Raw genomic sequence first — 26,481 nt, 5'->3', positions numbered from 1 at the left:
ACACACACACACACACACACACACACACACACACACACACACACACACACACACACACAGGTGATTCATCAGCGTACACACATTTAAAAGGCCTCTGGAGAGAAGAATAAGCTCGGGGGGCTTCCTGTCCGATACCTGCATTAAAAGCCACAAGATAATTCAGAAGAGAAATGCATTAAAAGTAGGGATACAAGTTATCAATTAGTGAGTTATTTTAAAGTTGACTGACCAATAAGATTGACTAACGATTAATTGATAAGCAACAACTGTCTTTAAAAAAAACTTAAAGGGCTAGATTTTTTCAAAATATGATTAATTTATTTTAAAAATAATCAAATATTAACATTATTGAGTCAGCTGTTTTAAACACTGACTGAATAAAAAGGAAATATTAAAAGTCGTGATAGCTTTCAAAATTAGATGTGCTTATTTGAATCATGTTTTTTCTTTTTAATCAAGTAAAAAAAAAATTCTGCGTTTTCTGTCGTAACATCCTATACTTTGTAGCTCTTCAGTATGAAGTATTTTTTGGTTGAAAAGTTGACGCTGCTTCGTCATAAAGCAAGGCTCAATGAGCGCTATTAAGGTAATGAATTAAGGATTTTGTTGAGTGTTTATATTTCAAAACAAAACCGCATAAACTGCATTTTTCATCCCACACCGCTATCCGTTTGGACCCCGCTTCTCTTTCCCATTCCGATGTAGCTCCGCCATTTTTAATTTCTGTATCAGCAGGCTCTGCTTAAGGATGACCAGCGGCGCCCTCTGTTGGATGGCGGCCAAACTACAACACTAAAAGAAGGCCTAAGCGGACGATACAAATTGAATGATTGGAACTAATTTTAATCTAATAAACAATTAAGCGACAATTAATTGTAAATCGATTTATGATTTATTGTTTGAATTCCAAATTACAAGAGCTGCCTCCCAAGACTGGACACACTTAAAGAAACCTGGAGAAGATCTGAAAAAAAGTGACCCCCCAATCATCAGAAAGTCTCCTCCTCCAGCTCTCAAAGTAAAAACCAAAAAAGAAAGTTCTGACATTCAGGCATGGATATAATCCCCCATCTTTCATGAGTGAGGTAAGTAGAGCCAAAAACTGCGCTCTTGTGGGCTTTATTGTTCTTCAGCGTCCTCACCGAAGCGAGTACCTGAGGCAGGGCCATGTGGAGATGCTTTCTACAGGGATTTATAAAGTAACAAACTGTCCCCGGCATGTTCCCTAGGGTCAAAGCTCTTAGATTCATTGCAAACAGGTGACTCTATGCGAGATGCTAATCTGACAAACAGACTATAACTACGTCTATTGAGAAAGATCAGACCAATGATTTGCCCTTGATCTCCACATTCTTCTCTACCCCAGCAAAAGCTCCCAGCAGAGATGCAGAACAATTAGTGGGAGAGAAGCCTCAGCGCCATCGTTTGCGTATATTTGCATCAGCGTCGACGCTGTCACTGCAGCGACAACCAAGCAACCAAAGCCTGGGAGAAATAGGAGCCCATTAGATGCTTGAGAGTACTGCGCCGGACTGAGAACAACACGACACCAAACAACTCCCAGTGCTGCTGATCACAGCTACTTGTTGATCTGCTCAGCTGCCATCTACTTTGCAAAAGCATTCCTGAAAGCATTCAGGCTCTTTTAACGTTTCCGTAGCCCAAAAAGTTCGGTTTTTGGTCTCATCTGACCAAGGAACACGTTTTTTGACCTTCTAAAAAGTTTGTTGTAAACTTTTAATTTACGCTATGATGGTTGGTGTAAGTTCTGAAGCTCTTTGGTCAACTTTTGTTTTAAATGGGTTATAAAAATAAATTTGATTGACATGCAAGCAGCCACTCTTTCCTAAAGTTCAGATTTGAGTTGAGGGGAACTAATACTTCTCTAGTCAACACACTGATCCAGTTTTTTGCGATTCCTGACACGGAAATTCACCTCAAATCAACAGATTCCCACATTTTTTCCACCATAATGCGTAATTATGAGCTTATTGCAAGATTTCTGCAAAAATGATGCAAAACATTTGGTTTAAGTGACAAACTCACCTTACTGCTACTAGACTGCTGTGTAAGCCTTACTTGATGTTAAATTATGGTCCTTTATTTATAGCGAGTAACAAAAATTGAACTATTTAAGTTATTTAGAGAATAAAAATTTTTGCATGTGTAAACCGTCATATTATTCATGTTTTTACTTCTTTATGTAGATTCTGGAAACATATTGCCAAATTCCTTGCAAGTAGCTCAATAGAAACTGTGATTTTTAAAATTATTAATAATAATAATAATAATAATAATAATAAATAAAAATCACAAAAACGATCATAAAGTCGTTTTTGTGTCCTGGAGGGACTGATTAATATTCCCCAATAATCTTGTTAGGTGACTTATAAAATCGACTGCAGAAGTATTAAAAATATAAATGAATGTAAATGTTCACTGCTGTGAATCGTTTTAATCTCTTTACTTTATAATTTTGAACCCAATTTGTGTTGATCCATCAAATAAAATCAACTAAAGTGTCAAAATGTGACAAAATGGCTTTAGCAAAGCTGCCACTCATGTTCCAGCTCTGAGTACCAATGTGGGTTTTATTTTCCTCAGTTTGACCTTTAACTAGTGGGCTTCACCTTCGACCTCTGAGCTCAGCCTTGCTCTGTGTGATTCTGAATCACAGCAGCTCGACGCCAGGCCGCTGTTGTGGTGCTGGATGATGATGTCACCGACCATCCAAGTCAAAGAAGTCGGTGAAGAGAAGCCACGTGCTGCTGCTGATGATGAAGAAATGACCAGAAATGATGCCGGGATGATTCACAGAGCAGACCATTGTGGCTGTGAAGGACCATCTGAAATTCTCGTCCTACTATTTTTCCCTCCCTGTTCAGCTGTCTGTGAAGCCCACTCGTTCTGCCAGTACATCAAAACGCACTCATCTGACAAACTGCAAGGCCCCCGACTTTCCATCCCTCTTCCAGCGGCCGCTCCGCAGGGAGCAGTCTGTTTGATTTGTAATGGTTTTGCACGGCTTCTGCAGAGAGTGGAAAACCATGTGTGGGACTCCCAGCCTGCTCTAGCTTGTTATCCAGCAGAAATGCTGGTGCAAGTGGGAATTGTTCGTCTCTTGGAAAAGCAACATCCGAGACTTATTTTGAAAAATGCCGATGAGCGAGAAAACACACCTTCTTCCTCCTCTGTGTTCTGTTTCCGCTTCTTTCTGGACTTTGAGTTCTTCTTCAGCTTCAGTTCCTGCTGCTCCAAAATAAACTGTGTCACTATGAAAACAAAGAGAGCAAACATCAATTTTCTGGTGAAAACGGAGAACAGGACGCTGTTATCCAGGGTTCAATCTGTCCTCCTACACACTGTTACAACACACACCGACAGAAACGGAGGAAAAAGGACTGAGTTCTATCAAAAAGCATCACAGAAGGGATAGAACTAACGATTATTCTCACAATCGATTAATCAGGTAAAAAAAAATTGGCACATTCTACAGATTTTTCATTTAATCACACAAATCTTTTTTTTTTAGATGATATGCATTAAAAGATGCAAATAAACAAATAATTTAGTTCCTTCTTAAAATAAGAAAATAAACATTGTATTGCCTAAAATGCAATAACATAGCATTCCTTTAGTGACTTTGAAACAATTGAATAAAAAAATCCCACTTGGGGAGTTTTGGGTAAAATATATTTACAGGAAAATACATTTTTATCTTGAATGCAAAATGTATATTTATAATTTGTACAGTTTAGTTTTAATTATCACTCTAAATGTCATTTTTCAGCAGTCTTTTTTTAGTATGATTAATCGATTACTAAATTAGTTGATTATTTTAATAATCAATTTGTCACAATTATTCCCATTTATCATTTCAGCCCTAAAACAAAAATTCAGTTCCTTTTTAAAATAAGAAAATAAACATGTCGTTGCCCAAAATGCAACAGCAGCATTCTTTTAGTTTGATCCTTTGTAACAAGAGATGCATCTGTAGCTACAAAATACTTCTAATGCCAACATGTGAAAAGTTCAGCCTTTCCTGCTTGACTTAACGTCAAAACAGCTGATCTGCTGATTCATTTTTGAGTTAATCTATAAATAATTGGAGAGCAACAGGTGCTTAATCAGAGATTTTTTCACAGAATTTGATTCAGATGAAGCTAAAACTGTCACTTGAGGAGTTCTGGGTAGAAAATATTTCCAGACAAAGTTTATTTTTTAAACTTAAATGCAAAATATTTGTATTTTTTACACAATTTTTGCTTAATAACTGCTCTGAGTATATTCTTCTTTCAGCAAATGGCCTTTTTTTTTTTAAATTTGTATACTCCAGTTAATGATTAATCGAATTCTAAATTAGTTGACGATTATTCCATTAATCGATTAGATCACAGACAAAACAGGGAGGTGCAGACAGAAAGAAAGGTGACCCACCCTGTGCCTCAGTCTGAGACTCACATTTCTTGTCGCTGTTGGGCTCCGTGTGTCTCTGAATGTAGCCCTCCAGGTAGCAGCGAAACTTTGGCGAGGGCGCGAAGAAGGCCAGGCTGACGGCCATGAGCTCCCACCCCGCTGCCAGGCTCCGGGGGCTGGCGTTGCCCGTGGTCTGCCTCACCAGCTGCACGTACAGCTCGTCCCGCAGCCCCGGCATGTCCCAGCACTTGGTGACGATGAGCAGCGCACAGTGGCGGCGGTCAAGGCGCGACGGCCGGTCGCCCATGTAGGCCTGCACCAGCTTGAACATCTCGCAGGCCTCCTTCCTGATGGCGCGATCGCTGGTGACCAGCATGGGCTTCTTGATGGACCCACGGTTCCAGGACAGCATGTTGGCGATGGAGACCCGGCGCCGGAACAGCCCCTGCGTGTGCATGTTGAGGTGCTTGCTGGCCCAGTCCTCCATGCCCATGTCCGGCGGCGGAGGCTGCCGCAGGGTAGCGTAAGCGAGCTGGTAGGAGGACCCTCCTCCTCCTCCTCGGACTCCTGCTCCATCGCCTCCTTCTCGGTTGTCGTGGCTGGCGGAGCGATGCGGGCCTAGAGACGCCGTCCGTCCATCCACCATGCCTTTCTTCCTGCTCTCCAGCTGAGCTTGTAGCTCTAGGGTTCCCGCCTGCAGGAGAAGGAAAGAGGGACGGGAATCAACGAGGTAGTGGATACAAAGAGGGAGAGGCAAAGAGAGATACAAACTCTGAGTGTAGCTGCATTTTTCATTGTGTCACACCAAGAGCCGGACGGCCTTTCGCCTAATACTCTCCCCTCTCTGCAGTGCTGGGACTCCAGGGGAAACTGTAGCAAGATCGGCACATTCGTTTCCTACAGCTGGATATGTAGCTGGCAGGAAAGTACGTCCTCCTAAACTCTGGCTGCACACCAGCACAGCAGTCTGAACCCCGGCTCTTCCCTAACATCAGACCGGCCTTCCAGAAAATCCCAAACTTTCCTCTTCGCAAGAACTCCCTCTGAACTTTGCGGTAGAGTAAGCAGCAGTTCTAACTCCTTAGAAGAAATGACCGAGAAGGTCAGATATATTCCACACACAGCCAGAAACAACACACAGAGCTAGACAAGGCCCAAAGCGCAGGTTGTTTTTAGTAGGACATAAAGTGCACCAAGATCTCTAATCACTGGACCCTCGGGTGGAATGAAACGATCTGTGTTAGGGGAAACTGGATTTCAGATTCTGGTTTCCAATAATCAGCGATAATTGTGAGGTCTGGATCAACAGAGTCCGTATTGTTGAGGCGTATTAAGATACATTCGGGTTTTAACAAGTTAAAGTTGCAAAACTGCTACAATTTTACACCATTCCAATGGTATAAGACAACTTCTAATGGGGCCAGAGGTAGCAGTAGATTGACAGGAGTTTTCTTAACTTCAAAGCTTAAGGATACTAAACTTTTTCCCTGGATACAAAAAACAGACAAACTTGGTTGTTTAAAATATTTCCAGAAGCAAAATAAGATCTCCACCCACTGTGCTTATTAAGGTAAACCAATTAAAAACATCATTTGGCTACAAACTGTATAATAATTAACCAGCTAAAATCATATCATTATGCATGTTATTTTGTAAACAGGAAAAGTTACATTCTGGAGACCTTTGAAAACACTTTTAGGACAATTACTATTTAAATTTAGATGTAAATTAAGCTTTGTAAAATTTTACTTGCTTAAAAACTTAAAAATAAAAGTTTTTCAAGTTTAGCTAGTGTTTAAGTAATTTTATATCAAAGTTTTCTAATTTGAACTCTTTGCAGTACACAGTAGGCCTCACAATTATCTACTGAAACGTTTTAGTAATACATTTAGATATATTCACCTTTTTTCAGACAAAATTAGTCTATATCGTTTAAAAGATAACCAGACGATCCCAAAGACATATTACTCTCGTCCATTTCAGATATTTAAAACATTTTACAACCTTGCAGGACATTGTAAATTTAGCAAATATTTTTTCTATATTTTGGCTTACAACTATAAAAACTAAGAATGTCTATAGTTTGGATTATTTTAGATTTTTTCCCTCCTGTCTAAAATAAACAATAGGTTCATCTTCAGCCATTTGTATTTAAATTTTAAGCAAATATCTTGATGTAGTGGCATTTGAGTACTTTTACTCACAGTAAGCACACAGTGTGTCTCATAGATCAATCGAAAGTCGTCTCAACTTAAAGCAAAATTAAATGTTAGCATGTCCTTTAAACAAAAAAAAAAAAAAAAAAATCAGTATATTCTATGAATGCATTTGCCTGATCTATCAGCAGGTCTGAAGAACATTCCAGCAGACTTAAGGGGCCCTCTCAATGCTGTCGCTGTTTTCTAACACACGTCAGCTGCAGTGGTACCACCAGGCATTGGTACCGAAACGCCTCTCTCCTCTTCCTCACAATCCTGGACCATATGGGCCTCAGTGGTCCTCCTTCCTGACCGAAGGAGGCCATGTCCTGAATCTCTCTGGCCTGGCATGGGCTTCGCTGCCCAAGCGCAGAGCTGGCATATGAGTTTACAGAGCCTGCAGAGCGAGGCAGATGGAGAGCAGTAAGAGGACGATGACTATTGCTGGAACTACGGCCATTATGGCCAGCAGTGCTCAGCCCGATGCTTCGGGACCGTTTAAATGCCTTTCAGAAGTGCCTTTATAGCAGAATGGGTATCTAGTTATGCATATATGGCTCCCATTTACCTTACAGTTCCTCTCAGCTTTATGCAGACATATTATTAGCCCATAATAATAGGCCATAACAACCTATTGAAAGAGGGCATTGAGTTTGAGAATTGGAAATATGTCCGCATTGATAACAGACAGGATGGCTGTGGGAAATGAGTAGGCATTACAGACGTGCCTAACACAGCAAAGCCTTGCATCGGTCACTGCCCTGAGCTGATGAAAGGCCAGAGGAAGACCTCCACCTCTACAGTGGGGGTCCACTCCTTCCTATCCTCGGTTCAATAAGTGTTACTATACCCCACCCAGGAAGATAGGAAGATTGGCGTTATAAATCTTTAGAGGAGCATCTGGTGGCTCGTTCAAACTCATTCTGCTGCTTTCGGATTCGTGATACGCAGCAGGTATTTGAAAAAGGACTTTAGTCTCTTTACATTGTAAAAAGACCATAAAACTCAATAATTGCAAATGGCCATTCTTTACAAAGTGCAACGTGCGAGTCTTTGGGATGAATCAGACTTAATATAGGCAAGGCTTAATGGGAGTTAACACAATGTGAAACGGTGGAATAGTTATAAAGCAGGAGTGTTCTCTACATTTCTTTTATTCTGCAGATTTTGTAAAGACCTGTGGCTAAAATGTAACCAAATGTCCTCAGTGTGGTCTGAAAAATATACACTGTGCAGAATTATTAGGAAACTGAGTATTTTGACCATCATTTTTAGGCATATTTTCTAACTACAGTGTGAATGAACATGAATTCTTGATGGATTTTAAGAATAGCAGATAAAGTTTATCTACGTAACGAGGGAGGGTGTGACATAAAGATATCAACACAAAGTGAGCATAATTATTAGGGAGCTACTTTCCTCTAGGAAAAATGGGTAAAAAAAACAAACAAAACGATTTAACCGACTATGAAAAGTGAAATATAAACCAAAAGTCTCTTGAAATAACCAAGATCTTGAAGTCTGATCACAGAAACAAACGGTTTGTTGCAAATAGTCATATGGGTCGCAAGAAACGTGTTGAGAAAAATAAGACAAGTTAGCTACCAAGGATTTGAGAAGAGTCGAGCATGAAACTGATCAAGTGACTGACTAAATGATCGAAATGTTTACTGGAAAGTTTTGAGCTGAGAATAAAACAAGTGAGATGGGAAAATTGTGTTTTTTATTTGATTGAGTAATAATTCTCAATAACAGCTGCACAAATAAATATCCTCCTATAAAACCAAAACATCACTTTTACTTTCTTAAACATTCATGTTTGAAGTTTACTAACCTTCTGGATTAACCAAGAGCGCCGTAGACGGTGATTATTAAAAGTAATCCTTACAAATAAGACTTGCCTAATAATTGTGCACACAACATAATCTAATCAGTCAGCAGGTACATTTCTGCCCTGCCAAACAATCTGTTCATTGTGCCTTAGAGGAACTAGACACATGCATATCTAAAAATTCACACAACTCACAGATGAAAACAAAGATGCTTTATTCAAGCATGACCGGGCCTCATTTGGGAGCAAATTCTTTTCTTATCCGACAGCTAATCTACAGAGAAATCAGTAATCAGAGCTCCACCAGCTCAAATACACTCAAGCATGTTTAAGCTTTTTAATTACATAGTAAAGACAGCGTTAGATTAGCTAAAGTGACGAATTAAATGTTTATTCATGCAGAAACAGATTAGAAATGGGCTGTTTGTAGCTTCATCAGCCCTGGTCTTCTTCCATCAGTATGTATATTGCGTGTAAGCACAACCAGATTATGCTAACAACTAAACTGTTACAAAGGGAAGAAGACTTAAATTAGCCATTTTCAGTATTGATGATGGTTTTAAAATTAAAGGAAAATGTTTACAATTCAGACTGCAAACAGGGAGAACACACTTTAAGAAACATATAAAACATGCAGGTCATTGACCTTCAAGTTTTATATTACTAGCATTAGTGATGCTAACTATGCTAGTCACTAATATATCTCAGAAAGACATTACCTTTGCTCATAGTAATAACTACTACATTTAATGACAGGAGGAGTACAAACAGGTACTAGGAATTAACTTGGCCCCAGACCTACAACCAATAGTCATAACGTTACCTGTGATGGTGGTCCTGGGGTCTCTGGTGAAGACAGGCTGGCCTGGCTGTTGATGCTCATCTCCAATGTATCCACCTTTTCATAGGTTCTTTTTTGCCTCCCTGGTATTTCCAGAGGGGTCAAAGCAGGGGGGCCGTAGTTAGCCGTCCCCTTTAGTGACCTTGGCGCACTGCTGACATCCTCTCGTGACGGACACCTGCCGGCAGAGCTCACTCCTCCTCCAAACCACCTGAGTGAGTCGGCGGGGGAGCGTGTCCGAGGTACAACGCCCCTGTCCCCCATCTCCGGGTCTAGCCCTGCTCTCACCTCTCTCATGGTGTTGGAGCGACTCACCACCTCCCTCATTTCAGCCATAAGTCTCTCGTTTAGGGCGCACAGCTCCCCGCTGCTGCCTACGGAGCCCGGCCTGCCTCCTGCCCCTCCGCTGCCTCCCATTCTCCTCCGGCTCTTTCTTCTCAAGCTTGGAGAGGGACCAGTTGAGTAACCAGAGTCTTGATAGTTTGCTGTGGCCTGCGGCGTTGTAGACGGGAAGTCTTGCGAGGCCTGGCTGCTCTGCCTGCTGTGCCGCGCGTCCATGGCACGCTGCACGGTGGCCTCAAGGATTCGCCAGTTATGCTTTTTGTCCAGCGAACTTGGACCCGGGGTTCCTGGCTCTCTGTCCCTCAACTGGCCTCGAGATTGTTGCGAAGGTTGGGGTTGAGGCAGAGTCAAAACACGCTCCTGTCTGGACGTAGGGGAGGCGGCTCGCGTAGGCAGAGGAGAACTGGATGGGAGCCCCTGTTTGGGGTCCACGTTGACCATGTGCTTGATGCACTCCAGACCAGCTGGGCTGTAGTCAGAGGAAGACGGGTCTCTCCGGTGTCTAGACCCTGGATGTGACGACGCAGGGTGCGGGAGAAGTCTGGGCTTTTGGAGACTTTGGGTAGGTGTCAAACGAGACAAATGTTGTCCATTGTACAGGTGTGCCCCCTCTACTTCCATATCTGTAGGAGGTTCGTCATATATGGGACAGTCTGAAACTGGCTCGTCATAGATCGGGGCAGTGCAACCATACGGAGGAGATACAGGGCGAGGGGTGCAAGTTTGTGACCTATGGAGGAGCGGACTGGGATGGCTACTGTCCGACGTCACCAAACAGAAACTACCGTTGCTGGATTTTCTCACGTGCTGAGCCTGACGTGCATCACTGGTCATTTTGCCAGAGGGGGCTGTTTTATAGCCCTGGCTGGAGCTTAGCTGTCCTCCTTGGGGCTTGCTGCCGGATTGGTGCAGGGAAGCGGTGCTGGCTTTGCTGTGCGCACTGTGCTGAAGAGGTGGGATGGGCTGGCCGCGCTGCATGCTGTTCACCTTCACCAACATAGCTGCTTTAGAACCGGGAGCCGGCTGCCATCTTTGAGCGCTATCCCTGTAAAGACAAAAGTGAGATTTAAATTCAGTAACAGCAGAAGAGTAAACTCTTTAAAAAGCCTGTCATAAAAGCGGCATCATTATATATGACAACTGCAGGCCTGACGGGGCTGGGAAAATCTCCAGCAATCCATGAAGTCTTTTCCAAACATTTCCCTAACCTCTAAAGACTTGAGTCCATTTTTAGCCTGGCAGTCAAAACAGCCCTGTCAAAACCACAAGACAATGACTCCTGTATGCGTGTTGTGCAAATCAGTAGCCTAAAATTACCGACTGACTGAACAAAACACATCTTTCTTGAGGTCCTCTTAATAGGTGTGACTCATGTCTGGGGACCATATAGGACTCATGCAAAAATATTTACTTGGACTCATATGTAGACGATCAAATGCGGAGCTGCTGGGTCGCCGCTGGAACATCTGAGCAGTGAATCAGCGCACGGAGAGCTGAATCAAGTCAAGACCACAGCTCCTCACAGATGAGGTTTCCCGAAGGGTGACTCTCCCCCCTTTTTGGGTTGAATGACCGGCCAAACTTCAAAGCCAAGAGCTAATCCCGACAACGAAAAACAATCTGCCATCAATCTGGTCACGCTGCTCTGGTCTGCTGCCCTCAATGCTGCTGCTGCTTTTTAATCCTCTACTGCGATCTCATCCCTCAGCTGATCAAGACGTGGCCTATAGAACGACATCTACATGTAAAACCAGCATAAAGCCTGTATGTCCGTGAGTCTACGCTGAGAAACGTGTAAAGCTGCACATGGCTTTCTTAAAAAGCAAAACAGGTAAATGGGTTTAAATTGAGGCCAAGCAGACTTACCTTCACACACTCCGACCCAGTCCAATACGGTCATTAATTACATCAAAGCCGATCATCTGGGTAAAGCCAAACAAACAGATCAGCGCGGAGCTGAGAACTTGTGCTTAAAAGCGTCTCTTCACCAGGAACACTACGACTTGAGAGTTGGTGGACTAGAAGAGCAGGAAAAGGACGGCGAGGGAGGAGAGTAGGAGAGTAGGAGGTGGAAAGACCCCCTCCTTCTGCCCCCTACGTCTCTCTGGAACAATACTGAAACAATTCCCCAGAGCTCCCTCACACCAACGGCCAACTTCCTTTAGTCCTCGCAGCTACGGATTGGCCCTCCATTTCTTTATCAGGACCCTATCTGTGTCTTCCCCTCCACCCCCCTCCCATCATCTCCCTATACAGAGTGACTCACGCTGCCTCAGTCATCTGAATGTAAACACACACTCATCCTGAAACACTCCAACAAAGTCACCAACCAGGCATGGCCTATTAGCAGCCACTCAAATACGCTGCACTGATCTCTGACGAACATCATCCCACTCCCTCTTCCTCACCAAAGCCTACCGGGACGTTTTACTGCCCACTTAACACATCCACAGACAGACACGTGCGAACGACCGCTCTGATGAAACGCCACTGTTAGAACTGCTAAAGCCAGTGGCAGTGTGCCTGCTTACACAGGGTGGTCAGGTGACGCGCGGCAGCTGTAAACATGGAACCGCCGCCTGCTCGCTTTGAACCAGGGGACGTTTTCTCACTCTGGTCTTGTCAAACAGGAAGAGGAGCGGCAGGTGGCGCACAGCCGGCCGTTTTAGCGGCGTGCAGAAAACTACAAATCCCAGTCTGGTACTCCAGCACAAAAACAAAGTGTTGGGAGGATGTAATCGTCTGGTGAATAAAACATGACTGGGCTTCTCCAAATTTGGGCTGCATGAGTGACTAACTTTGTGAGGATTGACCCCCAAAGAAGAAATGACCACTACTTCCTGTGTGTGGAGAAAACTGGGAGGGTTGGGAGAGAGGGCTTATGCTGTACAAACAGGAAATGTTTTATGTGAGGTTCACACGCTGCATTTATGGAGGAGAGGGACTTTTACACACATTTGGAAAATAAGAAGAGCCTAATTGTGATGTGGAAGGAAACTGAGAGAATGGTTGGAAAAAAATGTGGCATGCATTTGCATTAAGCCAGCTTTACTCAAATACCCCACGATAAAATCCAGCAAATGTCCTAAGATGTCACCTAATAAGTAAACAGAAGCCACCTGTGTGTAATTTAATCTTGGCATAAATTAGGGCTGGGCAATATGGCTGACAAACATGATAAGCATTTCAGATCAGTTGATACCAATAATTAGATTCATATTTTGCTTTAAATTTCTGAAATGCAGCCAAACTGGTGGCCCAACCTTTCCTGTTTTATCCAGTTTCCTCTCTAGCTATTGTAAGTGACATATAATGGAAAAGATTCACAAAAGCTCTCCATCTATTCTGACTGAGGTTGCACTGTTTTGCATAAAAAGTGCTAACTTTTCATTCTCTGGATGTGCAGCGCCGGTAGAGTGAGAACCAAAAAGACTTGCAGCCGTAACTGCAATACAAGCTGCTTCTGGAACATACCGACACACTGGGGTTGAATACACCACATTTTTATTAGTGAACGCTTTGAAAATCATGGTTATGTTTCCTTCCACTTTGCATTCATGCACCATTTTGTGTTGCCTGATAAAATAGAGGCTCAGCAGCTCATTCCTCATAGTTCAAAGAGATGGCTTTTTAAGGCGTCGTCTTTGTTTTCTTTGTCCAAACCAGGCATGGCAAGAAGCTTAGACTGTTTACCTTGTCTTAGTACATGGATGACATACTGAGTGTCATGGACCTTAAGATAATGATTGTTGTGATTTTAGCCTGACGTCAAACTGTCTTCAGTGGACACCCGTCTTTTCGCGGTCCAGTACTTGCAAATTTTCTGTGGAACGTAATTCTGATATTTGCTGATTTTTCCCCAACAGAACATCCAAAATATTTGAAAGAAAATATATCCTTGTACTTAGGCACAGTGATGTTGGCTGGTGTTTTCAAAGCCACCAACTCAGGAGTGCCGTCTATTTTCCTTGGCACTGATTGGCTATATCACCAACAGCGTAGGTAAGACTGTAGATGTCCGCTTCTGCGGTAGTGCTAAGATGGTTTCCATGGTGTGTATCAATGCAAATTATGGTATATTTGATGTTTGAACTACTAAAATAGGCAGTTCTGAGTGTTTTTAGGGAGGGTCTCAAGTATTTGTAGGTTTTAGCCATTAGCAGATGGCTGTGGTCCCTAAGCCCCTGCAAATACTCGCGGTTCACTATACAGGACTTTCAATCTCTTTTCAAGGCTCATCATCCCGTTACACACCAAACACATACCAACCCAAGTTAATGAAAAGCCCGATTCTAAATTCTGCACCAAAAGGAAGACCAGAGCAGCACAATGCCGAGAAAAGCCACAGCTAGAAAACATAGGGTAATTTGGAGGTGGTTTTAGTGTGAGGTCTGAGTGAGCAGCAAGAGAGTGAGTGTGAATGTGTGTGTGTGTTTGTAAATGAGAAGGGGTGGGGATTAGTCGTGGGAGAGTGCAGCGAGGGAATGAGCGGGAAGGCTGGAATTCCTCAGGGCTCATTCAGCGGCCTTTGTGGCAGCTAGGCGAGCCCAACACAATGCGTGGCTGTGCCATCGTCACGGAGACGCCTCCCTCAATGGCAGCAATGGAGATCGGTGGTGGGGGGGAGCAGAGGGGGGACAAGAGAAAGAGCCATCTTTGACCTCTCGCGAGTCTGGCGGCATCCGGGTTACGTAATGTGGCGCAGGGCCCCTGGCGTCATTCTAACCGCAAAGAGAGTTGTTTGGAAAGGGCGTGTTGTTTGCTGGATGGCCGCCTGTCAGGTGTTAGCCTAGGATGGGCGCTATGCACGGCTATTCATCACAGAAGTTCAAAAGGCAGGCTTACAGCGGGATTATTTCGATTCTTAGCATTTAAAAACACACGAGAACAGCCCTTTAGAAAACAGAAAATCCTCTCCTTCTGAGCAACGAGCTTGCATGTGATAAAGAAATGTTAGATGAAATAAGTTCAGAGCTCCTCTGGCACTGAATGGGGTAATCTGATTGCTTCTGAAGCAACAAATCAGGTTAACTGTCAGCAAATTTCAATTAGCCTCAGATCCTCTGGTGCCTCTAAATCCCAAAGAAGGTCTTTGAAAAGCATTTCACCTCTGAATGTTTAACATTTCTATACTACTGGTGGGCAGTATGGACTTAGGATTTTATCACGATATTTTGCGGCAATGTTGCAATAATTCTTTTTCAAAATGGCCCTTACTTAAAGAATTGTGATTTGCATAACTGAACTGCACATAAAAACCTCAGTTAATCATATATATATTTTTATTTTACTGATATTTAGTGATGCTCTCATGGAATAAAGAGTGAAGAAAATAGCAAAAACGACATTTCAGTCAGATTTTTAAAAGTATTAAGTGAAATTTATTAACAATAAATCAAAATTCTTATAAAGAAAACTTTTCCACAACACCCACAGCTGTTATCCACTCCTCTCTCTGTTAAAGAGACGCATCCCAATGCCACGATGCTGCCACCACTGAAGGGAAAAAAACCTGTCGCAGTGAACAATAAATCTATTAATCGCATTATAAATTAAAATGAGCTCAATAATTTAAGGGCTGTTTTGCTTACAGAGACATAATCCATTTTATTAATGATTTTGGTTGTGGGTATGTTTTTGATTTCCATTTCATTTATGGTTTTTGGTCATTTTGTATATTTATTTTAGAGGTCTTCCAGTTCCAGTGTTAGATGTTTTTCACAAAATGAAAACTTATTGCATCATTATGCCATTATCATTATATTACCTGAAAATGGTCTCAAAAATAACAATGTTATTGGTTTTCACAATAATTTCTTTATTATTCGTTTTATCATAAATTCTTTTGAACACTACAGTATTTCTGTAGTTCAGTTTCGGGAGAAAATTCTCACTGAAATAAATTTGGAGAAGCCATTAGCAGAGTCACTTTGCAGGACTGGAATATGGATTTGGAAATTCCTAAATATGACGAGAACAGTGGGGTAACAAAAACAGGTTATTATTAACATCGGCAGAACAGGAAGAGGAAATGAGGTCATAGAGACAGAGTTGCTGCTGGACAAACACCTCTGAGTACAGGATCAGTGATCCACGGGGAGGAAGGAAATCAAAGACAGAGCAATCATTAAAGATAATATTGCACCAACTGGCCAGCGTTCAAGGCCAATTTTTCTTTTTAGAAATCACTTTTTGAAATACCAAATGACATAAAAAAAAAGAATATTAATAAGTTTGAGGGTTGTTAGGGGGAGCTGATAGCATCCTGTTTCCTGTCAGAGACCAACAGAGAGCCAGCTGTCCCGCAAACAGCTGAAAAAAAGACACACCTCCCACCCCCGAGCCAAGACGTCTAGCAGCTGTGTGGGTCCGAGTCGAGAGGAGAAACGGGCTGGGTCGAAGGAGAGCCCACGGGACGGCTCTGGACAGTACCACGGAGACCAGCCTCTGCCATCTGAAAGTTTATCTGCAGCTCTTTCAGCAGCTCCAATAATAGACTATTTGCTGAAACCGTAGTCAGCGTCTGCTCGCTGAAACGTAATCAGAGAGCAAAACAGAAACACACCAACGCCGGTACGCAGAAATAGACCAGCTCTGAAGGCGCAAGTCGCTCGAAGGGGTCGGAGCTGAGGTCAGATGTAACCTGGTGCCGTCGGGTCTTTAAGAAAAAACACACACTCCAGCACATCCCAGAATCACAGTGAGGCGGTTTACTGCAGAAACGCCTTGAATAGGAGCTGAAACAATGGAGGTTTTGGATAAATGGCACGTCTGCAATCGATCTTTTGAGGATGACAAAAACCTCGCAATTATGTGGAATACAGAGAACAAAGTGGGATGTGTAGGAAAAAAGGTTTGAAAATGGAAAGAAAAGCATGACTTCAAGGAGACCAATGTAAAGAACCATAAACTCAACAAGTAGGGGTTTTTTGTAAGTGGAAAAAAAGAGGCAAAGATTTCCTTTTTTTTTTTTTTTAAAGAGCAGACTTAAAACGGCCTCTATAAAGATCAGGAATCAAAGACCTTACCACACCAGCAGAGTCAAGATAAAACAAATCCTTCCCGTGTGCGTGTGTTAAAAACGCTGCGTACGTCCTCAGACTGGTGGCACATTAAAAAGCATGAAAGACTTCTGCTCCTGTAGGAAACGCCGACAGAATGTGTGATTCATTAAAATCTTTATCTTACCCATAAAGCTCGCCCTCGCTTCCTAAATAAACCCCAGCAGTGATTTGGCCCGCATGGCTCACAGCCTGTTACTCACAAGCGCGTAAGAGGAAGAGGGTTTGTTTGGGTTCCTCTGAGTACTTTTGCTTTTGGTGCGAAGGGTTTGTTTGCAAAATTCCCTTGAAGAGTCCCTAAAAACTGAAAGTGAAATAGAGAGTCACGGTTGGTTCACCGTGGCGTAATTCAGAAGAACGGAATATGAAGCGCTCGTTCAGCGTCACAGAAAGTTATCAACAATCCTGTAAATCAGTCAGGTGTTTTCCTGACTTTTATTTTTTTTAAGTTTCTCTGCAGTCTTCAAATTTGAAAATAAAAGGTTTCTCTTAAGAACTGACCCATGACGGGTCATGTATCATGTATAAATCATGATTTTCATCTATTTTTGATTTTTGTTAAACACAAAAATAGCTTGACTGAGTCCTTACATTTCCTGATGTTTTTGTTTTTAAGCCACTAGTGATGTTTGACAGTCAGACGGGCAGAGAGAGAGAGAGAATGTATTATGGATTATTTCATAATCAAAGTGGTACAAAAATTGTTTTCAAGTTCTTTGCAAAAAAAAAAAAAAGTCTGAAGAGTTGAGATATGTATTCCACCCCTTTACTCTGATAACCCTTAATAAAATCTAGTACTAGATCCGTCATGATAAATTTTGCTGGACAAGAAATTATTGTGATAAACAATAATATTGACATTTTGAAACCATTTTCAGTTAATAATAATAATGATGACATATTGATCCAAGTACACTCCATCAAAGCTGAAAACTCCCTTGTTTAACACTGGAACTGGAAAGCATTTAAAAATATCCAAAACAACCAAAACAAAAATTAAAATGGATTATGACGTCTTGGTAACCAAAACTGCATTTCAGGCAAAAGTGGCACAGAGTGCGAACTAGCTACTTTGTAGTGGGCATCAAATCTTTCTCAAAATGGCGGCTTTTTAACAATATTAGAGGGAAGCATCTTCTTAACAATAACTGTTGCCCAAATGGAAATGATCGAGTTCATTTTAATTTACTATGCGACTCATTGATTTATTAATAATTGTGATTGGCTTGTGTAGTAGTAGTACAACCAAATTGACTTCAGAAATCACTCAATTACACTGTCCCACTAAAAACTAACAAAAGTAAAAAACGATGTTAAAACCGGCTTTACTGTCATGTGTAGCTTTGGCTACGAGAGCAGACGGCCTGTAAAGCAGCTCAGTAAGAAACAAACTACTCACAACTCAGCTACTCCAAAACAGGAAATGCAACTTGTCAGTGACTAATGGTGTGAATTGCTTTGATTGGTCATTACCGGAATAAATTAGAGGTTGCTTGCAAACAGAATGCTGTTCCTCTCATGGCAGCATACGTAAACTTCCTAAAAAAACAACAAAAAAGGAAGCTTTCAGTTCACCCTGAGGCAGAACTGTGTTCGAAAATACCTTTTGTTCGCCTTACTGGTCCACGCTGCCCCTCAGGGTGCAGCGTAAGACAAAGGAGAAGCCACAGAGCTCACGTAAACTTCGAGTCGCTTTCTGGTCGACTTAAAGCAGGCAGTCAACCGTCCCGAATGTCTTTGTGATCTGACGAACCCTACAGGTGTGCAACTAAAAAGCTGCATGGGAACACACCCACACCCAGCCACTATGTACATAAACAGAGAGCCCTATAAGTCTTTGGTTATGTTTAGTGTTTAACCCCATTAATACCATGTAGACTAATGAATTTCCCACCTCGTTTTTAATCGATTTTCATTACTACGTCATGGTAAGACCTTGACACTTTCCATCCCGATTCTCCGAGGAGTTCACGGTACTTCCCTAATGAGCTGCTCTTGAAACGCACAGAAATTTCCCTGCACATGTGATAAGACTCGGTCAATGATTCACAGATCTGGCACTGAGACAGACAGCCACACAAGTGCAGACTCACGTGACTGGATTCAGCATTGTTTAAAAAAAAAACCCAAAACAAAACACAAATACAGGTGTGAGCTTTCTTCCACAAAGAGAAAGGAAGCAGCATCGCCGAGTGCAGCTTAGAGACTTTCATAAAAACTAAGCTGTCAGGAAGCTATTCTGAACGCATTTAGTCATAACCTAAAACAAAAATAAAGGACAGTCCTGTTTCCACACAGGGCAGCATTGTTTTCTAAAAAAGGTCAGATGTTAATGTTTTATTTCCACTGCGCTACAAGAAACGGGAACAAGTTGAGACATGTCCGAAATAGCTCAAAAGTTAATACAGAGAAGAAGAAAAACATTGAGGAAACAGCTCCTTTTTTTTTTTTTTTCCAAGCAAACATTCGATGACCAGAAGTAGAAAACAACCGGCTCATCTCAAACCTTCTCCGAAGCCTCAATTTCAGCCATTTTGGGCCTACGCATTCCACCCTCTGTGGGTGTTTTGTGGTTTCCAATTACCTGCTGAGAGACGGAGGGTGGTGAGCCTGTGAAGGACCATATGGTTAATTAGGGTATCAATCCTGTCGGCTAAAGGCTCCTCGGCTTTCTGTGTTGGAATACAGCTGGCTATTGTTTTAAAGGAGAGACAGAAAAAGGTTCTGGGAAAGGTTGAGTCACGGGGGGTTGAGGGCGGCAGTGTGGGACCCCAGAGTGAAAACTCTCTCCGTAGCAATGTGCTGGCAAGTTAACTCATACCTCTAGGACTCTTTTCACATTTTATCACATTACAAACCACAAACCTCAATGTGTTTTAATGGGATTTGATGGGAAATCAAGTAGGTCATAATTTTAAAGTGAAAGAAAGTCATACATTGTCTTCAATCATTTCGCAAATGATCTGAAAAGTGTGGCACTGATTGGTTACTTTGGACTTTAAAATGTGAATATAGATTCCATATTTTTAGAAGCAGACCTCAGAACAATTTGATTGGCTGCTTTTCCCCATGAGCCTGCCCCCAGCTACCAATGAAAGCTGCTCTTTCCTCTGGCTCAGCAGGGAGCCAGGGATTGGATAGCTCCATTTTTCAGTGAGTTTTGTCTCAGTAGCAACACAACAAACTGGTGCTTAGCAAGAGCTAGCATGACTATGGGTCCATTTTTGGATGATTGACTGAACCGTTCAAAGCTGGCGATGTTGTTTTGCCCTACCGCCTCCACCAATGCCACCCATCAGCCAGAGATTACCATTTAACTCCTCAACCATCTTTCTGCAGCACCCAAATAAAATACAAAGCAGATCCAAGCTGCCAGCCAGTAAGAAGAAGAAAGTAATCCATTTTCAAAGACAAAACCTCTGAAAACTTTTCAGGGTTAGCCTTGCTCATAAGCAGCAGGAATGTGGTGGCTCTGTTTGTTATTAACCACCACAGCATTCTCTCACATGCCTCTCATGCATGCACATTAGAGGGGTTACAGCGTTCTATGGCCTGGAGCCTGGATTTGTTTAAGGAAAACGAAATGAGCAGTGCGTTGGAGCCGAGCCGGGCCGAGCGCTGGTCAGCACACAGAGGGACACTGAGATAGCCCCGGTGGCCGTGCGCCAGGCGAAACAGAAGTGGTATGTCTGGTATTTGACTTGGACAGGGAAAGATGCGGTCTAGATGAAGCCGCAACGGCGATCGCATGACGGGGTCTCTGAATGACTTACTGTTAGGGCTCGTTCTGCACCAGTAACCCAAGCGCAAGGGGGGAAATGATGTGCTCGCTAATATAGCGCACCGTTTCCCCCCCCATTTGGTAGCGATTTGCTCAAACGGCCGGGCACGGTTCACAGGCGATCGTATGGAAACTCGGGATGTATGGAATGCGCAGATAAGTGAAAAAGAAAACAAGAAAGCAGTCTGAGTCTGGCCCAGATGGTCAAAAGTCAACGCAATCTTGCAAATTCTCACAACAGAAGCATTTGAGAGTCTTTACAAGCAGCGGTGACATATGCTCCGATCGGTATCGCGTTTCCTCAACGGTCCTCTGGTAATACGAGCCTCTAATGATCAAACCAAATCTCAGCAGAAGTTCCTAAAGCAGAGGTGGTGAACTCATTTTCATTTTGGGCCACATCAGGATCATGAGTGTCCTCAAAGGGCCGGTTGTGACAGAATCTATTGATAAAACCCATAAATGTCAATAAACAACTGCCTCTGCATTTAAACTTCAATAAATAAATAATACTGAACTTGAAATTAAAACTTAAAATACAATTTAAGTACACAATAGTTACCTTGAAGGTTTTATTTATGAATCCCTCTGGAATCTAAAGCAGGTGTTAGCTACTTTTAAAGCTTTCAAATGAGCCATTTTGACTCTCAGTCGAGCTACATGAAACATGCTGAGAGACCCAAATGTTACATGGCATTTTGAAGAAAAAAAGGACAAGTTATAATTATAATTTTAGATAAATAGACAGGATATTTTTGTTATTTTTAACCACCATTTTATTTCTATTTTGAGATTTTAAAATAAAGAAAAACTATACTTTTAGGTCTATAGTTAGGGTAGGCATTTATTGTATTATCATGATTTATTGCCATCAAAATAAAATCCAGTTAATGTTTTAAAAAAAACTGTCTTGTCAGGATTGTTAGTTTTACCATTTTCTCTACTGTTTGTTCAGTGAGTGAGTCAATAAATATCCATAATTTTTAAAATATGATTAAATGAAGTTATTGTGAGAAGTCAAATAAAAACCACACATTTCTAAGTGACTGCTGTCCTAAAGAGGCATAACAAATGGTTTGTTTTTCCAAGAGCAGGATTTGTGTCTGTGGGGCTGTTAATGCCGTTTCATGCAGTCACAGCCTAAAACAAGAAGCAATAAATAGTTTGTCACCATCGTTACTTTATAATTACTATTACTTTATAATTATCACAATACTACCACAATACATTGGGATAAATGCCATCCCCAGTCTAAAGAGCCCCTGTGGAGCCTCAGGTTGCAGACCCCTGATCTAGGGGGTCACATAAAAACCTGGTCGGACGTAGTCGCTTACCTCTGAGGGTCTTTGCCGTCCTCCGCCTCGTGTTCGGAGCTGCTACCATCTCCTTTGGTTCGGCCGCCCGCTGCCGGGTCCGGCTCGGAGTTGGCGCTCTGCTCGGACGGCTCTGGGGCTCTGGGCAACGGGCCGTCGCCGTCCCGCTCGGCCATAGGGGTGCGGCGTCCCTGGCTCCCCACGCTGCCTATGCTTCCGGTGGTGGAGCGGTGGTGGTGCTCCTCCGCCGCCCCGCCGGCCTTCCTGGCGTCGCTGCACCGCTTCATGGCCTGCAGCTGGGAGAGGGGCACTATGTCGGCCCCCTGGGGCCGGTGCCAGACCGTGCGGCGCCCTGTAGAGTTGTAGTAGTAGAAGCGGCCGCTGTGGGGGTCAAACAGTTCCCACCACTGGTTGCCGTCTGCCTGGCGGACGGGAACGCCGGTAGGGGGATCCCAGCCGCATTCGCCCGTGGTCAGGTTGACATACATGCGCTCGCGGGAGCGAGGCTCCAGGATCTCCACCCAATCAGAGCTGAGGAGGAACAAATCAAGATAAAAGAGTTACCAGCTGGTAAAAAAAAAACAAACAAACCCCCCACACACACACACACAATATCCAAGGATGGGACGCTATCCACCTTTAGAGGTCGCAGTCACGCCTGAGCACTAATCAACTGGACAGGCGGTAAACAAGTCACGCCGTTTGGCAGGCTGAGAGGTTCAAAAACACACGTGTCCATATGGCAAGAGCTTTAATTTCTGTGCTCCCCGTAAGCATCCATCTGTGTGAGTGTGAGCTTTCAGTGATGTCATCTCTGAACTGTGGGGATGTAGAGTGATGGAGTGTGTTCCCCTCAAACCGGGAGACAGGTGGGAATGTCGGTAGGAAGCCGGAGCGTGGAGTCGGCGGGGCCCGAACAGACCCACGCGCTCTGGGTGCGCCACAGAAACCACAGAGCTCAACTACAATCAGAGTGGTCTGCAACCGCCAATTCAGCACAATGCAGGCAGGACACAAAAGAAACGCTGGGAGGGAGGAGGCGCAGGAAACAAAAGGAGATATGTAGGGAGGGCGGGAGATAAGTACGCCGCTGAAAAGGTCTGAACCAGTTTATAGTTCTACCATACTTCAGAAAAACCTAAAACCCTGGGACTGACTGTTCCACCATTAGGTCTAAATACAAAACAACTTTGCAGAGACCACATTTTAAATTGGGCTTTAAGAGTTTCTTCAACAGGTGAAAGTCACAAGAACAATGTCTGAAGCACAACCAGTAAGAATTTTGTGTCCAGTGAAATGACTGCAGATTTTCAATGATTCTTTAAAAGCTGCATTAGAGGTACAAAAGGAATTCAAATATCCCTGTTAGGCCTCCTGCAATAAATATGGAGGCGCCGTCTCACTGTGCGAGAAACCAAAAAGTAAAAGAGCTTAATTTTTAAAATGACATTAACATCATTAAGATGGCTAGTATTAGTAAAACTCGTTTTTATGTTAGACCTCATCGGTCTAAGATTTCCAAATCCATTGTAATCCATGACAGAGGATAAAAGCTTAAACGGGTAAAAGCAGAGAAACTTTGGTGCTCTGCTACACCTTTCCGTCATCTGCTGGGTTTTGGGGTTGCTAGGTGACGGCATAGTGCCGGTCTATCGTCACTTAATAATCCAGAGGTTTTTGAAACGACTCATTTTCAGTTCACCAAAAATATCAACTTATTGCTAAAAGCAGCTTCTTCTTTTTTTTAAGTGATTGAGTTGTTTTTAGAAAGTACCGGAAAGCGCAAAATGTGAAGTTAAGCAATGTTCAAAATCCAAAACAAACTCAAAATGAATAAATATGCAACTACTGTCTAAGAAACAAAACAAGACTCAAAGGCTTCCAATACAATAATCAAATAAACATCTAATAAGCATTTATCTACATAAAAATAAAGTGCATGGAAACACTGAGAGCTGTGTATCCAGGCCATGAAACTATTTTCTAGACTCCTTTGATCTAGTTCACCAGTGAAAGCCTTTATATATACATTTAAAAAAAAAAAAGCCAGCCCTATTCATGTGGGAAAAAGGAGAAGTCCTTCAGTGAGGCGATGTGTAGGTCACCCCCAGAGGACTGCTTCCAAACACCCAACATATAATCTGCTCTCCTCTCTCACAATGACCACTTGAAGATCCTGGCAGGCCGAGCTCCTTTTCTCTTCCTTTGTGTCCCACCCAGCTCCAGCCCCAGCTCCATCCCCACAGGCAGAACAGGCCTGTGGGGATGAACTGGTGTCACTGGAATCTGCTGGATATTTGGCCGCTTTCCCAGTCTCTGGGTGGGAGGAAGAAAACCTCCTCGACTCCTCTCTGTCATTTTGTTTGCAGGCTTGCTGTCCAGGCTACCTGTGCTGCTCAGGAGGTGCAAGAAGCTTAGCGTGGATCAGAGTGTGGACCAACAAGCGCACATATGCGCTCCTTGAGCTCGTGCCAAGTCTCCGCTTGTGTGCTCAAACCTTGGGCTCAGAAATAGACACAGAAGACTGGTGCCAGTCAGCCCTGCCAGATTTACACCGTCACCCACTCTGGGAACGACAGCTGTTCTCTGTTTTAACGGGAACGCCTTGAGTAATACTGTGGTACCTGTTCCGCCGCGCTTTAAATATGGAGTTGTGTTTAATCGGGTGCCAGATGCAGCCTGGGGCGCTCCCGCTCCCTGATAAACATCCAGGTAAAGGCAGAGCAAACACGGAGAGGAACATAGGAGCCTTCCACGCTCTGCTTTCCCATGTGGTTCTGGGCTCTCCGCTGGGCAGCCATCTGCTTCATTCCCTCACACCGGCTCCAACTTTCTGACGACTCGATAAGAAAGCTACATTTTTGTGGCAAGGGGGCACATGAGCGTCAAAAACAAGCTGCCATTGTTGGGCGTAACGTCTGACGTCCCCCGAACTCAGAGGTCCCACAAAGAGAGCAAACTATTAGAAGATGACTCGCAGACTGATTAGAGCCGCAACACTTAATGGCTGGGAAGCCTGGAATATAATAGGCCATTCAAAGCGAAGTCAACAGTCAACATCTCCCCACGCGCGCACGCGCACACACATACCAGAGCCTTTATCCTTTTATTGCTCCCAGTCTCTAAATGAGGCGCTCCCACACTAAGAAGCTCAGCTGCATTCAACAACATTTAGCTGGGCTAATCACCACTTTCTGCCTAGGGAAAGTCTGAATCTATTCGACAAGCAGCAGTAGCAACGTGTTGGATGAGTTTTGTCCCTTGAATGCCTCAAATGTCCACTGTAGTGAAGAGAGGAGGCAGGAAAGCAGGATTCAGGGGGTCAGCAGTCAGGGACGTGGCTGATGAGCCGAGCAGCGCAGGCTGCGTCAGTCGCAAAGGCCGGCTCCCTTTGAGTAAATAATCAGCGGTTAGAGCTGAGAGCTAGCCTGCTGGGCTCTGTTGACATGGAAAGATAAGTAGGGAGGCTGGCTAGTGTTCAGACTGAAATTAATACTGAGGAAAAACTGCAAAGACAAGCAAAAGCCTTTAACAAATTCACCTAAAACAGGATTAAATGTGTTTTATATTTTAACTAAATTGCTGCATCGATTAACCTCAACGATGTTCCATCTGAGGGGTGATGTACAGCGTAGATTGGTCACCAGTTCATTAACAGGGTTTCACCAACTCAAATGTAAGACTTTTAAAATTATGAATGAAATTTAAAATTTAAGACTTGTAGCACGATGGATATGTAAAAAAAAAAACATTTGGGGTAAATTTGCACTTACTCATGATAAAAAAAGCTAGCCAGCTAGCAAGGGTATATTGGCAGTAAGCTACTGGTAGCCTCAATTAAAGGGAATCGCAGAATGCAGTGAAGATGTCTGCAGGTGACTTGAACTTTAGAAAAGTTTAATAAAGTCTGAGTATACAAGACTGTCCTGCCACGACAAAATCTAAGACCTATGGTTAACTTATTTAAGGACAACTTGCATTTTTTAAATGAATTTAAGTCATTTTAAGGCTTTAATTTTAGATACACGAATCTAGGACTTAAGGGTGGTTGTACACCCTGATTAAAGGGCCTCATTGTACGGCTTTTGCACCAAAGTGGTTCCAGTATTTAACCAGCCAGTTCTTCACTGGTTCCGTTAAAAAAAAAAAAAAACAGCAAAAAAAACAAAACAAAACACAAACTATTTGCTTTTCCACCACCCGAGGGCCAAGCCAATGCTGTGCCATTACATCACTATAAACGACTCATCCACTTAGTGATCCTGCCACTGTTTTTTGCTGTGTTTTTGTAAAGGATTCTAGTGGTTGGAGAGAGTTTAACAAACAGGGAATACCAGCAAACAGATGTCTGTACATCACCAATCAAATTTATGTTTCACAATCCAAATCAGTTGATCGCTCATCGGTGCCAGAACCGCTGGAAAATCAGAGTTAAGTAACTTTTACACCAGAATTCATCAACAATGACACAAAGTTACAGAAGGGACCTGGAGATGGCATTTATGGATTCAGTAGAAAATAATTTGCAGTTTTCTTTTTCTATGTAGCACACTGAACCTCTTGAGTTCAATGAAGAGAGACATTATTGTATACAGTTTGGAAACCGCTTGTTTTATTGTGATGTTACTTAGATTTTGTTGTTGTGAAAGCGGAATGTTTTTACAGTTTTTTCTTTTTAATTTAAAACATCAAAGGTGA

The 26,481-nt window shown here is 42.9% G+C and overlaps 1 protein-coding gene across 3 annotated transcripts in view; it reads right to left on the bottom strand.

Annotated features, from left to right (window-relative positions):
- Positions 1 to 26,481, bottom strand: part of arhgap46a (Rho GTPase activating protein 46a) — a 52,787-nt gene that overhangs the window by 7,377 nt on the left and 18,929 nt on the right. Inside the window, exons 1-5 of one of the 3 annotated variants that reach the window (XM_016677089.1) lie at positions 22,421 to 22,498; positions 21,805 to 22,314; positions 9,269 to 10,673; positions 4,438 to 5,110; positions 3,180 to 3,272 (exon numbers count right to left, since the gene is read on the bottom strand). In XM_016677089.1, the coding sequence (XP_016532575.1) occupies positions 3,180 to 3,272; positions 4,438 to 5,110; positions 9,269 to 10,673; positions 21,805 to 22,271 (2,638 nt within the window). In that variant the 5' untranslated portion in view covers positions 22,272 to 22,314; positions 22,421 to 22,498. Of the gene's footprint in view, positions 1 to 3,179; positions 3,273 to 4,437; positions 5,111 to 9,268; positions 10,674 to 21,804; positions 22,315 to 22,420; positions 22,499 to 26,481 lie in introns of those variants that run through there. The other 2 variants (XM_007563426.2, XM_007563427.2) reach the window with 2 other exon arrangements.

The sequence above is a fragment of the Poecilia formosa genome, unplaced genomic scaffold (genome assembly GCF_000485575.1).
Source record: "Poecilia formosa unplaced genomic scaffold, Poecilia_formosa-5.1.2 Scaffold147, whole genome shotgun sequence".
NCBI classification, from domain to species: Eukaryota; Metazoa; Chordata; class Actinopteri; order Cyprinodontiformes; family Poeciliidae; genus Poecilia; species Poecilia formosa.
The sequence above is the reverse complement of the archived record's forward strand: the minus strand, read 5'-3'. Positions and strand labels throughout refer to the sequence as shown.